The sequence below is a fragment of the Chlamydomonas reinhardtii genome, chromosome 12 (assembly GCF_000002595.2).
Source record: "Chlamydomonas reinhardtii strain CC-503 cw92 mt+ chromosome 12, whole genome shotgun sequence".
Lineage (NCBI taxonomy): Eukaryota > Viridiplantae > Chlorophyta > Chlorophyceae > Chlamydomonadales > Chlamydomonadaceae > Chlamydomonas > Chlamydomonas reinhardtii.
Window position 1 is genome coordinate 8,599,185 of NC_057015.1, and position 14,050 is coordinate 8,613,234.

At 63.0% G+C, this 14,050-nt stretch overlaps 2 protein-coding genes across 2 annotated transcripts; one reads left to right on the top strand and one right to left on the bottom strand.

The window, feature by feature from the left end:
• Nucleotides 1-1,817: 1,817 nt before the first annotated feature.
• Nucleotides 1,818-9,533, bottom strand: CHLRE_12g547200v5 (uncharacterized protein). The gene is made up of 9 exons (XM_043068900.1): nt 5,881-9,533; nt 5,669-5,770; nt 4,711-5,390; nt 4,298-4,451; nt 3,833-4,004; nt 3,486-3,662; nt 3,176-3,228; nt 2,841-3,085; nt 1,818-2,623 (listed from the first exon to the last, which is right to left on the bottom strand). Exons 1-9 carry the CDS (start codon nt 8,740-8,742, stop codon nt 2,278-2,280), a joined length of 4,791 nt encoding a protein of 1,596 aa, XP_042919077.1. The 5' UTR covers nt 8,743-9,533; the 3' UTR covers nt 1,818-2,277.
• A 900-nt stretch (nt 9,534-10,433) lies between these two features.
• On the top strand, nt 10,434-14,035 carry CHLRE_12g547150v5 (uncharacterized protein). The gene is made up of 4 exons (XM_043068899.1): nt 10,434-10,829; nt 11,948-12,063; nt 12,431-12,619; nt 12,921-14,035. Exons 1-4 carry the CDS (start codon nt 10,703-10,705, stop codon nt 13,323-13,325), a joined length of 837 nt encoding a protein of 278 aa, XP_042919078.1. The 5' UTR covers nt 10,434-10,702; the 3' UTR covers nt 13,326-14,035.
• Nucleotides 14,036-14,050: the final 15 nt, after the last annotated feature.

Consider the following 14,050-nt stretch of genomic DNA (forward strand, 5'->3'; position numbering starts at 1 on the left):
CGCGTCCAGACCCACACCCTCATCTACATACGGTATGTTCGTCGTTAACACCGCTTGTCTTTCACTACCATCACCAACATTGCGTACTTGGTCCACACGATGCCGTGTCAGCCCTTCCCTACTGCAAACCCAAGTACCCGTTCCATAGAATCTATCAATCAGGAATTATGTGTATTCTTTCCACGTCTCAAACATTCTCAGCCAACCTTTACTGATCGTAAGATAATCCCAATTCCGCACACCTTACAGAGTTTGGCACCTTCACGCGGCTTCGGCACAGCCACCATAGTAAAGCACCCGCGCCGCTCCTGCATGCTCCTGTAGATATCAGAGACCCCACCTTTCAAAACCCTAGGCCATAACTCACCGGCCTCCCCGCGCAGTCCCCCACAGGCCCCGCGCCTTTGGCAGGTGCCGCACCGAATAAAGAGCATCGTTTCGCTGCTAGCACGACCGGCCCAAGGATAAGCACCACACATGCCCCCATCACTTCACACAAGTCATCAGGGGCCGCAGAAGTCAACATCCGATGGCTGCCGTACAACCCACCTCTGGCACACGCATTGCTGCCCATCCTTTCATCTGCTCTCCAGTCTCCAAGCAAGCATTAATCGATCCATTTATTGCTTTTTTCGCTCGCTATCGCTTGAAGGATTGCGCAACACAGTGCCGCCTCGCATTCAACGCGTAATTAGCTAGGACCAGCAATATCAGGGAAAACCTACCTCGCCTCAGACAGTGCCGCCGATTGTAATACCAGTGCGGGCATGTTGCTTGGCTGGGCCCCCGTGGCCTTGTACACAACGTGTGTGCAAGCGTGCGGAATAAAGCAAACGTGCCATGTTACGCGTGCATGTCACGTGCCGAAAACCTTACAGCCATCTCACTCACCCCGGTCAAAACATCCAGCGCTTAGATCACGCGAAAGTCAATCTTTCGAATTTATTCCCACCAATCATCTCCTGAGCAGATCTTGGAGCGAGCAGATGGTGATGCGCGCAATCAGCCCATAGCTTGGCGCTCACCATAGGCCGGCATCCAGCCTACGCGGTCCCGTTCTCATGGCACGTTCTGCCGGTAGAAAAAGATTTCCCGCAGTCAGTGCAACTCTCGTCTCTGGTCAAAACGTCAGAACGCCAAAGCCCCAAAAATCCAAACCCCATCTCCCTGCCTTGGCAAGGCAATCTTTTAAGCAGCAGTGTGGGCGGTCAGAGCCGTGGCCATGCTAGGACGCTATCGGTGACGTTAGGCCCTTACGGGCCCAAGCGGCTCAACGCGAACACTTAACCATTGCAAAATACGTACGGTATATTTTAGTGTATGCGAAACCGGAGCATGTCTTTCAGTCTCTGGATGCCCAGCCTCTCCTCTCTCAGGTCATGCTAGGCACAGAAGTGCCTCTTTAGTGTCAGGAAACTCCCGAACCAGCGCCGAATGCCAGCTGTTGACCAGAAACCAGGACCACACACACGCGCAAGCGCAGCACATGTGAACATATGTCATTGCAAGCGGGTGGTCACGATTCCCAGGCTGTGCCTACAATTAAGCCGCCAGCACCAGTCACATCGCCAGCCCAGTCAGCTGCCTTGCTCCCGGCTTGCTCTGTTTGCGCGTTCGTAAGCCTTTCACACGCGTCTCATGTGTGTTGCACCAGCTGTGTACCAGCGTGCCGTCACGTGTCATCACGTCATCAATTACATGTTGACGTGTCCGGCATCCCGAGAAGGCTACAGTAACGGTAATGTGCAACCCCAAAAATGCATAGCATGCACCAAAAATTACTAAGGTGACAATGTTTACCTTGTCACCGGGTGATGCAGGTGCGGCAGATCAATCAATGGCAACGCAAGCCCCATCGCCCGTCCACCAATCCAAAGTCCACAGCACGGCGGGGCGAAAAGCAAAACCCCCATTCAGTTAAGAACTGACGCAGATGCGCCCAACTGCTTAAAGGGCACCTACATGCGTGATGGCAACTAACTTCTCTACTCAAGCATGCCGGTACTGCAAAGGGCAATGACAGCCGATGCTGCGAGCAGGTTCACATGGACGATGAGTGTGCGAGGCCTGAGGTGGCCATCGCACGGTACAACCTGGCTGCGATACACGTGCGGGCCCGCCCCGCCACCCAGGCCCCGTCAGCCAGGCCTTCCCAGCAGCTGCCATGCCATCCGTGCCGGCCGCTTGGGTAGGGCTGCCGTGCGTGCTGTGAAGCCGCCGTGTGCTGTGGGGGCCTTGCACACGCTCCCGATGCAGCTGCCGGCAAGGTGCGTTGCCCTAAGCGACGCCAGTGGAGATTGAGTGCTGAGTGCGTGAGCTGCGTCCGGAGGGGTGCAGCGTGGCCGCCGTCAACGTAGCTGAGCAACAGGCGGCGGCGCGGATGGAGCCACCTCCACCTGCACCTCCACCTCCACCCCCAACTCCACCACCTTCACCTCCACCTCCGTTACGGACTTGTTGCTGCAGCCCGAGTGCCACAGGACTGCTTGCGGACACCTCCCGCATGCGTGTCTCCAACTTCATGAGCGCCCGCACGATCAGGTTGAAGGTGGGGCGCTCTGAGGGGTCGTGCGTCATGCACAGCTCACCCAGCTTGCGGAGTGGCTTCGGCACGTTTGCAGGCCTGATGACAAAAGGGTGGTGACAAGGGGAGGCCGGGCAGTTGAGTGGTGGTTGCGAGGCGGTTGTGTGGCGGTTCGGAGGGCGGGGTGGCGAAGAGGCATACGTCAACCCGCTCTTTGTTTGCATCCCAAGCCCAAAGCCCGCCGGCACAACACGTACGGTTTCGCCGGCGGCACACACACACACACACACACACACACACACAGTCAAGCGCTCACCACTCGAGCTGCAGCTGCCCCTTGGCCACCGCAAACATGACTGCGAAGGGGTTGAGGTCCTCGTGGGGCAGGCGGCCGGTGGTCAGGTGCCACGTCAGCACGCCGAAGAAGAACACGTCGGAGGCCGCGCAGATGCTGCCGTTGAAGACCTCAGGCGCGGTGTAGATGACGGTGCCCCACTCCTCAGCGGACACCGTGGCGGACTTGCCGTCGGGCAGGGCCCGAGACACGCCGAAGTCGGACACCTGCGTATACAGTAAGGCCGGTGTGGTGTTGGTTTGTGACAGCGGCCAGCACAGCGGGACAGAGCGAATGGCGCGTCTCCCATCGCTCACCTTGGCTGAGAAACCGCGGAGGTCGCGTGTGGCGTTCTTGAGGAGCACGTTGGCTGCGGGCGGGAAGTGCGTCGGGGGCGGGCAGGAGGCAATGGGCGAGCAGGAAGTGACAGTAAGCGGACAGCTAGCAAGGGTTGGGCACGCCCCAGGGCCATGACCCAGGGCCAACACAAGCCCATTGGCCCAGGTGCAGCGCCATAGGTCGCGGCACGCAGGCCGCAGCACGCGCACACGCGCAGCCCCGCCCCCTTGCTTTGCCCTAGCGGTCAACGCACTCGGCGGATCGCTGCCACTGCGCGCACGCCCGCACCTGGCTTGAGGTCTCCATGCACAAGGCCGCTGGCGTGCAGGTGCGCCATGCCCTGGGCCACCTCCACCAGCGTCCGCACCATGCCGCGCACGCGGTGCCGCTTCTCCAGCGCGGAGGTGCCGGGAGTGAAGATGCCGCCGCCGTGGATGCAGCGGTGCAGCGAGCCGCGGTCCATCACTGCCCGGAGCAGGGGGGCACAGGTTGCAACACACATTTAGTCATGGGCGCAGCAGGGTTGAGCAAGCTCGTTCGCCTGCCTTGCGTACAGCACGCACGCCGCGCCGCATACCTTATCTGCCCCTTGCTCCACTGCTTCACAACAACACACACAACTATTCGCAGCTCACCCTCCATGATGACCACGGTGAGCCCCTGCCCCGGCAGCGCGCCGATGTGTGCCAGGACGTCAGACATCTGCAGCACACACGCCAGCGGGCCGCAGCCGCGCAGCTCCACCGCCCCCAGGTCAAAAGAGTCATCGCTGCGAGCCACGCCCTTGCCGGCCGCGCTCGCGCCCGTCTGTGAGATTAGGGAAACAAACACGATAAACAAGATCAGGAGGTGCAGGTCCAATGCAAGGCGTTTCAATGCGTAACTAGGCGAGGCATCGGCATGGGTTGGCACGCTAAAATAATAGAAGTAGACACCCCGCCGTGGGCAAGCAAGTGGTGCGAATTAAGGGAGCGGGGGAAGATGGGAAGACGGGCCAGGCCTGTCTCCTGTACGCCCCCACTACCGAGAAGGTAACAGCTAGGGTTTCACAGCAGCCTGTGACACCCTTTCTCTCGTTCGCGCCGTGCATGCGTCCTGACCTCCATATGGGCCGCAACGGTCTCCTCATCCACGGTGCTGATGGCGCTGCTCGGGACCGTCGTCGTCGGCGCGAAGGGCGTCGCCTCGGAAGACCCCCCGGCACCTGAGACGCGGCTCGAGGAGGCTGTATTGCGGCAATGGCAATTCGGCGTCCTGAACGAGGGCGGCGGAGAAGAAAGGAAACAAGTAAGCCAGGTTAGCAAAGCAGGTCCGGCAGGCGCTTTGGTGTTCGGCTCGCCACGAAATAACAAGACACGCAGGATGCATCCATGCCCTTGGAAGTAAGCGGACCAGGCTCTAGGCATTTCAGCCTTCCACAGCCTGGTGCTATATATGGCATGCCCATTTCGTTCCTTTTCGTCGGAGTCGAGCCCCGGCTGAGCGGCCACCCTGCCTGCCCACCCAGTCTCACCTCCAGGCGTAGCTGCCACCGCTAGGGTTGCTGGGTGCTGGAGACCTGCCACCACTGGCCTGCAGCTGCCCTGCCGCCGCAGCCGCCCCCACTGCCCCCATGGCTCCCAGCCCTCGCAGCGCGGGCAGTGCCGCCGCTGGGGAGCCGCTGGCTAGGCCGCTTGCCGCCGCACCGCTGGACGCGGCGGCGGCAGGGGACACGGGCGACAGGCGGTCGTACCCGGACGGATGCAGCACAGTCCCCACCGGTGCCGGCTGCTCTGCGCTGGGCCGGCCGCCTCGCCCTGCCGCGGCCCCGGCCACTGCCGCCGCCTTGCTCCCGAGCCCTGCCAGCATCGCCCCAGCCGCCGTGAGCCGCTTCTTGGCAGGAGACTCCTCCGGGCCGCCGGTGCCGCGGCCCGGCGCGACCGCGGCGGCTATCGCGGACAGCGGCGGCCCCGTCCCTATCGCGCTCGCCATCGTCCCCATCATGGACTGCGACTGGCGCCCCATCTCAATTGACACGGTTTGTGACAGCGTGCCAGTGCCGTACAACTCTGCTGCCGTGCCGCCGACGGCAAAAGTGCCGAGCAGGTCGGTGTTGGTGAGGCCGCTGGCGCGGTGCTGCAGCTCGGAGGGGCTGGCGGAGGCATTGAAGTGCGCGGGCGTCAGCTGCGCGGCGGCCACAGCATACGTCTGTACCTGTGTGCAGCAGGGGGCAAAAGAAGCGTTCGACGAGTGCTTGTAATAGCCTTGCTTCAGTGCCAGGCGTGAGTACGCAAGTACGTAAGGCAAGGTTACCAGCGAGCGCAGCGCAGCGTTGGGCTGGATGGCGAGCGCCAATGTACGTACGGTAGGCTAATGCTACAATGGACGCTGGTTGTCACCTTGACTGCCCACACACAGTAGGCCACAATCCGCGCCTGCCCGCATCCCTTCTCTCCCCACATGGACTGCACACGCGCGAGGCCCTTACGCACCAGGTGTGGGTGCGAGGCCATGCGCGACAGCGCCGCCTCCCGCTGCTGGCGCTGCAGCTCGTCGCGGTCGCCACTCAGCATGAACTTGACAGCCACAGGCACCTGGCCAAAACACGCATTGACATCAACATGCAAAAGTTGGTTCACACCAGACCCTTTGCCAGCGCATGGAAGTTGCGAAAACAAACGCAGCAGGAACTAGCGCAACTCACCCCACACCAGGTGCCGCCGTACACGTTGCCACTGGCGCCAGATCCAATGAAGGTGAGGTCACGCAGGTCGGACCAGCAAGACTCAAGGTCCGGCGTATGCAGCTGGATCTGGTCCGTTTGCACCTCCGCCAGCACCGCCGCCACTGCCGCCGCGGCTGTCCTGGCAGCCTTCGCCGCCGCCGCCATGGCGCCGCCGCCGCCGGCTGGGCTGCCGTATCCGCAAGCATAAGGAGCACCGCCAATCGCACGCTTGCGCCCGCTCAAGCCAGCGGCAGAGCCTGCAGGTGAACGTTGTTGCGCCAAGCCCTGTAGCAGCGGCGAACTTGCGACCTCAAACATCTCGGCTCCAAACATGGGGCTGATTTCGAATGAAGGGTACGCGCTCGACTTGTGGCCGTTGTCGGCGGCGGCGCCAGCTGCTGCACCCAAGGGCGCCACCGCCACGGCCGTCGCAGGCATGCCGAAAAAGGACTGACGGGCTTGCACCGTGCTGCCACTGAGGGTGCGTTGCAGACCTCGAGGGGTGGGGTTCCCACTGCTGCGACGGCTGTCGGCATCTTGCGGGCTTGCGTGGGCGCCAGCAGCGGCGCGGGCAGCGGGTGCGGCAGCGGCGATGGCCGCGGGCACATTAGCTTCCGCCGCGCCCATCTGGACCGAGGCGCACACAGCAGACGCCATTGACTTTGACGCAGCCGCACCAAGGGCAGCAGCCGCGCCCATACCTGGCGCCATGACCGGTATCGGCATCGGCATCAGGACTGGCAGAGGCAGCGGCAGCGGCACCGGTGCCGCCGCCGGCGCCGGCAGCGGGAGCGGCAGCTGCTGCTGGTGCAGCGGCGTCATGGCGGGCAGCGGCACCAGCCCGGCCAGCGCGTGTGCGGCGGCGGCCCTATGAGCCGAGGCCTCGGTCCAGGGCGCGCGCGGCTGCAGGGCGCTCGGCAGCAGACTGCGATCGTGCCCCCAGACCTCGAAGCTGCCCGACTCCGGCAGCACTGCTGTGTGCATGAAGGCGGAGGAGAACGCCCCGCGGGGCGACGCCGATGCCCACAGGCGGCGATCCTGCTGGTCTACACCGCCGGCACCGCCGCAGGTGCCACCGCCGGCGCAGTAGCTGCCGGGGTCGCCGCAGACGGACGCGCCGCCCCAGCCCGTGGAGAACATGGAGGAGCCCATGGTGAGGTCGAAGGGCCGGCCCATGGCGTCTGCGGGGCCGGAGGTGCTGGGAGAAAAACAGTGCAGCATTCGCTGGCCGCCACCAGACAGAGCGAAGCCGGCCGATGCAGCAGCCACCGCTCCGTCGCCGCCCCCGCCCCCGCCCCCGCCACCGCCCCCGCCGCCACCGCCCAGAGCCATGGCCAATGCCACCGGCATCCCGCCGGCGGCAGCCATGTCAAAGGGACTGGGAAGGCTGCCGGTGCCGACGCGGCGGTAGCTCCTGCCGCCGCGCGCAGATGGCGGGTACAGGTGCGGCTGAGAGGCTGACGGCGACTGCTGCCGCAGCAGTAGTTGCAGGCTCACGTTTCCGCTGCTGCTGCCGATTACGCCCAATTGATGATAGCTGCTGCGGCTGTAGCCTAGCACGCCCCCCGCGCCACCGGCACCGCCCTCCCCCCCTGCAGCCATCATCCCGCTTGCGAGACCGCCGCCCACGCCGTCCACGCGCCCTGCTGCCAGCGCAGCAGCAGGCGGGCCCGCTAGCGCCCTGCCACCCCCAGGAGGGCCGGCTGCTGCTCCCACACACACCGCATGCAGCTGCTGCTGATGTTGCTGTTGTGCCCTGCTGCCACTGTGCACCTGCGGCAGCAGCGCGGCGGTGGACAGCGCCTGCAGGCTGCCCAACCCCACGCCCGTGCCCGCGTCAATCAAGCCCGTGCCTGCCGTGCCCGCGGCGCCCATCGCGACCGAGCCGCCGCGTAGGGCGGCACAGGCGCTCTTCCGCTGAAAGCTGATGTTGGCGCTAGTTGTGGTGTTAATGGCGGGGCTGGTAATGCCTCCGCCGAAGCTCGAGGCGCGGCTGCTGCTGGTGTTGGCGCTGAATGTAATGCTGGCGGCCGCCGCCGCCGTGGTGGCGACGCCGCAGCCGAGCGCGGCGGCGGCGGCGGCGGCGGCGGCACAGCACCTACCGCAGCCAGCGGCTTGTGGTTCTTGCGGGCAAGGCTGGGTATGATGGCTGCTGTGCGTGACACCCGGCAAAACGTGAAGACAGGAGGAGTCCGGCGGCGGCCCACACGCCCCATGTAACCCCAGCTGCTGCTGCTGCTGCTGCTGCTGCTGCTGCTGCTGCTGCTTCTGGAAGCCCAGAGGCTGCTGCAGAGGCAGGTGGTGGGCGGGCAGCAGCAGGTGCGGCGGCGGCGGCGGCCTGGCCGCCGTTCTCATGGTGGCAGCAGCGGTGGCGATGGAGACGACGGCATTCGAGCAGCCACATATGCTGCAGTGCACGCACGCAGGAACTTGCGCATCAGGCACTGCTGCCACCGCCACTGGCACTCCGAGTAGCATCCCTCCACCGGTGCTGGAGCCGTCGCTGTTACGGCGTGGCTCGCTGTTGACGGCAAGAGCTGGACACGCCTGGGCTCCAGCAGCAGCTTCATAAGAGCTCGCCTCAGCCTCAGCGCTGAAGTGGCTACTGAGTGGCCTCTGGCGGCTGGACGGGTGCTTGCTGCGACTGCTGAGGCTGCTGTGCGCCTTCCGTGGCCGCGGTACTACAGCGGATGACGCCAGGGTACGGTACTGCTGCATGTGCTGCTGGTGCTGCGTACGGCTGAAGCAGCCAGGCGAGACCTGGTGCTCGGCTTGGGCTCCGTAACCACTGGCACCCGAGGAGGCCGCTGACTCTGACGCGCGGACGTCGGCGCTGTGCATGGCCACGTGGAATTGACGTGCTGGAAAAAACGCAACACGCACAGGCGAACATGACGTTGTAGAGCGGAATAGACAGGGCACGAACGGCGTGCTCGGCGGACTGGCGGCGTCCAGCGTTGTCGCCGTGCCCCCCGGCGTGCAGTCCGATTCATCATTTCGCGTGTTGGCTTCAGCCTTGAGTGGTCCTACGCGTGGCCGAGAGGACTGACCGAGCCCACTGGCGGGAGAAGTGTCCTGGCGCCCGGCCTTCAGGCAATTGGTTTCGGGCCCCGCCTCGGCTCCGTTGCTCTGAGGCAGCCTGACAGCTTGAGAAATCAATATTTGCTCCATGTTGCATGCATGGACCGCCACGCAGTCGCGCGCAGCGAAACCGGCACTCGAGTGTTCGCATGGCCGTTGGGGTCCGTTGGGCGAGCGAGCTGCCGCCTGCAAAGGGCCTGCCCCTGGTCCTTTACAAGGGACCTGCTGCAGTGCCGGCTGTAAGTTTCGTGTTGTGCTGGCTCGGTCTCCTGTCCGGGAACCATTCCCATCGTGCTCTGGCCTCTGGCCTGGACGTTGACCGATGTCACTAGAAGGCTGAAAGCAAGATAGCAATCTTCGGAGTTGTGCCATTCAGGCGCAGCAGCTCCTGGGTATGAACGCCCTGCCTGGCACCAGTCGCGCGTAACAGGCGTGGCCTACGCTATATGTGGCAATAAATGCAGTATCATACAGCAAGAGCGACCACTTGCAGCCTGCGCGCCTCTAGGCAAAGCGGGCCAACACCCAGACGGACTGTGCTGGCATACAGTCGCATAGTGCGTAGTGCCTTGAGCAGAAATATAGCTGGGAAACTCCTGTACAAAATTTAAAACGGGTGTGTATGTCTGCCAGCCAACTTCAGGCGGTCATGTATCCACGAGGGGCCGCGCTGCGCTTTGTCCCGGTTTCAGCTGGGCACAGCTAGCAAAACACCAATAGACTTGATTACGGCGAATGCTGGTTCAACCTGGCTTCAGGCCAAACCTCTCGTCGTAATGATTCACGGGCGATTCATGCCTGACACTGCGCTGATCTTTGCGCTTCCAGAAACTCTATTTGCATGTGCAATTACTGGATCTACTATATTCATGGGCGCCACGTACGTTTCGAGGCCCGACGGCGATGTGTGTTTGACTGTGACAAGCCTGCACGACCGTCGTTCTTTCGTCCCTTCAGCTGCATTTACATACGAATATGTGACATTTCATTGAACTGGCTGCTTCGGCATGTGATGGCGGGAGACGGACAGGCGCCGATCGAGCGACAGGCAAGCAAGGGCAGGCCTGGGCAGGCAAGGGCCCTGCGTTGCCGACGACAGGTCTTGCCTGTGAGGTGCTGCATTACCTCGCGCGTGCGTAGATCGACCATCCATCATTGGTGTCGGGTATGCCACGATGTGAGTGCGTGCAACCTGTCACAGTCTGTCACCAACCCAGAACCTCCCGGAACCCCAACACCTCGCCGCAACGCCAACTGAGCTATCGAAATCAGTGCATATTGGGTCAGCCAGGGTCAACAGCAGCGGGTTCAGCCGTCCTAGGCTACTGTGTTGGTGAGACAAATCAATGTTAGTGGTCGGGGGCAATGAGTCGGGGACGTAGGGGGACGTGGAGGCATTCCGCCTGTAAGGGGGCTTCTCTTGCAGGACTGACCTTTGTGCACTAGTTGCAGCTATACATCAGGCAGGTCAGTGAACTACCCTTACGCGTGTCGGAGGCAAACCCTAATTCACTAATCGTGTTGAAAGCTTGCAGGTCACGCATATGGGTAAGATAATTATACAAGCTATTCTCTGCTAATAATGGCTCGCTTTCAAGTCACACACTGCGTTTGTCGCGATTTGCCCACGTCGTTTGAAAGTGCACTCGCGCTCGAGCCTCCACCAGAGCCTATCGATGTGAAAATAGCAACATTACAGCACCAGGCGTATGCCTCGCTTATGCGGCAACTGCTGGGCGCGCACGGCGTCATCGAGCTATCTGCAGACGAGGCGTGCCCGGACTGCGTTTTTATCGAGGATTGCTCGTTAGTCATCAACGAGCGGCATGTCATCATCACACGTCCAGGTGGGGCCCACGAGAAGCGCTTCCGGGACACGTACGTTGGTGGGCTGGGGAGGGGCGACGAGGCGTGAACGCGGGGCACCAGCGTTCTCCATGAACAGGGAGGAAACAAACCAACACCCAACGAGCAGACTCGGCCGTCTTTAACCAACGCCCGGATGCGCTGTCCAACCGGCGGGAAGTGCGTGGAGGGGGCGCCGGGCGCCGCGGACCGGGGGCCGCGGTTGTGAAGTGGTTTTCGGGTAACAGGACTAGGGAGTCAAGTCAGCCCCCGTCCCCCACGCCCGTCCCCCCGGGCCCACACATCTCCTGGTCATGGGGAATCACCTGATGGCACCTTCCCTGTTCAGAGCCATATCGCGTTCAAGAGACTGCCTAGCAGGTGGAGGGTATCGTGGAGGGTGCGCCAGCAGGGTTGCCTAGTTCGTAGTACGCGTACTATGTACTACGTACTGTACTACGTACTGTACGCTGCCCTCGTCGGCTAGTACGTTGAAAAATACGTTGTGCTGGGGAAACCAGCGGGGTGGGCCGTGGCAGCGCCGTGGCTGGGCGAGGGGCGCGAGGGGTGCTGGAAAGGATGGCCGTCGAAGTTTGCGAACCATGGCTGCTCTCCGCACTGCAGCTGTGCTCTCTTACAACAATATGAGCATAATAAGTTGAAGGAAATTCCGCTAGAAGACTATGACCGCGCAAATCCAAATTCACACCGATTCGGGCATGGTGCGGGCACGCGTGCCGTGTTTGCGTCGGCGCCCCCCCCGGATTTCCTGGCCCAGCGTATTATGCACCGTATTTTACCGTACTGAACTAGGAATCCTAGTACGCTGTATTAATACGCGTATTATGGAGAGAGGGTCGCGTACTAGGCAACCCTGTGCGCCGGGGCATCCATCGGCTGGGTGCGGCCCGGTGCGTGCCCCCCTGCCGCATCTTCGCGTACGGGTGGCTTCACCTACGGGTGGTGGAAACAACACCAGCGCCCCCTCCCCAAGGCAGCGTTGCGTTTGAGCGCTTGACAATCTTGAGTCACAGCTGCAGCAAAGGGCATCTATCAAAGCTTTCACTTACCTTGGCGTCCCGACTTGACACTAGCCTACCTGCTGCTCCGCCTGCCGCAGGCGCGCCCTCCCGCCAGCCCGAGACCGGGCCCGTGGAGGCGGCGCTGCGCGGGCTGGGCTTTGACCGCGTTGACCGACTGGAGGCACCCGCCACCCTGGACGGGGGTGACGTGCAGGTCCGTGCCGCGCTGCCGTACTGGACGGGGGCGGGGAGCGGGAGCGGGAGGGGGTTACATTCGTGATTTTTAAATAAAATAGTGAAGGCGCAGCCGGGAACAGTAGTACAGCAGGCGCAGGGGGGGAGGCTGTGATACCTGGCGGTGGGGAACTCGTCGGGACCTTGGTTACGCGCGCAGTACGGCGTAATAGGGACCGACGGCACGTTGAGGTGTCGGACAGCGGCAGCAGTTGATTGCAGCCGCACAGGAGAACGTGTCACGTAGCCGTAATGACATTCGCTGTACTCAACCATTCTCAGCCCTCCCAAGCAGTCGCATACTCAAGCGATGTGCGCCTTGTGCTTGTCTGTGACACACCAAACAGATCATGCCGTGGGGTGTGCTGGTTGGCACCAGCCGCCGCACCAACGACGAAGCCGTTGCGCAGCTGCGGAAGCTGCTGGCAGCCGCCGGCGGCCCGCCCGTGTTTGCCTTCTCCGTGTCACAGGCGGCAGCGGCGGCGGGCGACGGCGCCGCCGCCACCCTGCACTTCAAGAGCGTGCTGTCTGCGCTGGTGGGTTAACGAGCGTCAGTTGGAGTTTTGAATGGGGATGGGGAGAGCGACGAAGGGGATAGGGTGGCAGCTACCTGGGTCTGTCCCACGATTTGCGGGATTAGGCGTGGCATTGGGCAAACGACTTGGAGGTCGAGATTGGGCACGCCAGTTGCATGCTCTGCTGTACTAGAGGCTGGCAGCGGCGGCGGCTGTGCTCCACCCTCCTCCACGCCATCGCTACGTCCCAACTCGCGCCGCCTGCACCTGCCGCCGCCGCCTGCACCTGCCGCCGCCGCTCGCTCGGCACGCACACGCACAGGACCCGCACACGCTGCTGGTGGCGGACACGCCGCTAGGCCGCGCGCTGGCGGACCAAATCGCCGCCGCCGTACCCTCTCAACCAGACCAGACAGCCATCAAACCAGACCAGGCGCCGCAGCCGCAGCCGCCGCAGCCGCAGCAGCCGTACCTGGCATTAGAATTCGTACCGGATACCATCGCCGCCAACGTGCTGTCGCTCAACGAGCACGTGGTGACGCAGGCGGGCCACCCCGCCTCGCAGGCTCGCATCGCGGAGCTGTGTGCGGCACGTGGGCTGACGCTGCACACGCTGGGCATGGCAGAGCTGGCCAAGGCGGACGGCGCGCTCACGTGCTGCAGCCTGCTGTTTAAGGGGCCGCCGGGGAGGATGGAGGAGACGGAGGAGGGGAAGCAAGGGCGGTAGGGGAAGGAGCAGGAGGAGGCGGAGGAGGGGAGGAGGAGCAGGGGGAGGAGGCGGAAGCGGAGAAGGGGAGGGAGGAGCAAGGACTGCAGGAGCAGGGGTTTCATGGTCAGAATGGTGGAGGGGGTGGCCGCGGCTGGTGTTGCGCGCGGGAGTTGCACAGGAAGGCCGGGAGGTGCGTGTGGGAGCCGAGGAGGGCGATGAGCGGTGCGTAGTGCACATGTGGCCTGCTGGGAGCAAAGCACGGGCGCGAGGAGAGTGTGGTTAAGCTGTGTTGGCAACGCATGGGGTGATGATGGTGGGTGCAGGCGTGCACGTGAGTGCCTGGCTTGCAAGCGCCCCTGTGCGTGGCTGCCGTGTTTAGGCCATGCGCATGATCACTTGACGTTCGCGGCATGGCCTTAAATGTTTTACTCAAGCAGGCAAGCCGGCGGTGCCGTCTAAAGGCAGAGCCAAGCCAGCAGGGCGGTTACAAAAGGACGTCTGGACGTGGCATGCGGAGGGCTTGACACTGAATCAGCACAGTGTCCTGCATCTGGGAGATTGTCACGTTCGGCGTCATTTTAATGACGTGCTAGGCGGGTGGAAATGAGTATGCTCTGCAACCGTGTCTGGGCCCTTATGTGGCCCACCGCTGTGGACGGACGGTGGGCGGGCGTACTGCGTCGTGCAATCATTGCATGCGCTGGGAAGCCGACCTGTCACCACTGACACTGTCCGGTCATGAT

What these genes read in the sequence shown, in the direction of transcription:
- CHLRE_12g547200v5 (XM_043068900.1), bottom strand. Translation starts at nt 8,742, where the DNA reads ATGCACAGCGCCGACGTCCGCGCGTCAGAGTCAGCGGCCTCCTCGGGT. An exon ending in GGTGGCAGCTACGCCTGGAG is followed by an intron (nt 4,452 to 4,710) that starts GTGAGACTGGGT and finishes GCCCTCGTTCAG; the next exon opens with GACGCCGAATTGCCATTGCC. An exon ending in CCGTTGCGGCCCATATGGAG is followed by an intron (nt 4,005 to 4,297) that starts GTCAGGACGCAT and finishes CTAATCTCACAG; the next exon opens with ACGGGCGCGAGCGCGGCCGG.
- CHLRE_12g547150v5 (XM_043068899.1), top strand. Translation starts at nt 10,703, where the DNA reads ATGCGGCAACTGCTGGGCGCGCACGGCGTCATCGAGCTATCTGCAGAC. An exon ending in TGTCATCATCACACGTCCAG is followed by an intron (nt 10,830 to 11,947) that starts GTGGGGCCCACG and finishes CGCCTGCCGCAG; the next exon opens with GCGCGCCCTCCCGCCAGCCC. An exon ending in TGGACGGGGGTGACGTGCAG is followed by an intron (nt 12,064 to 12,430) that starts GTCCGTGCCGCG and finishes CACACCAAACAG; the next exon opens with ATCATGCCGTGGGGTGTGCT.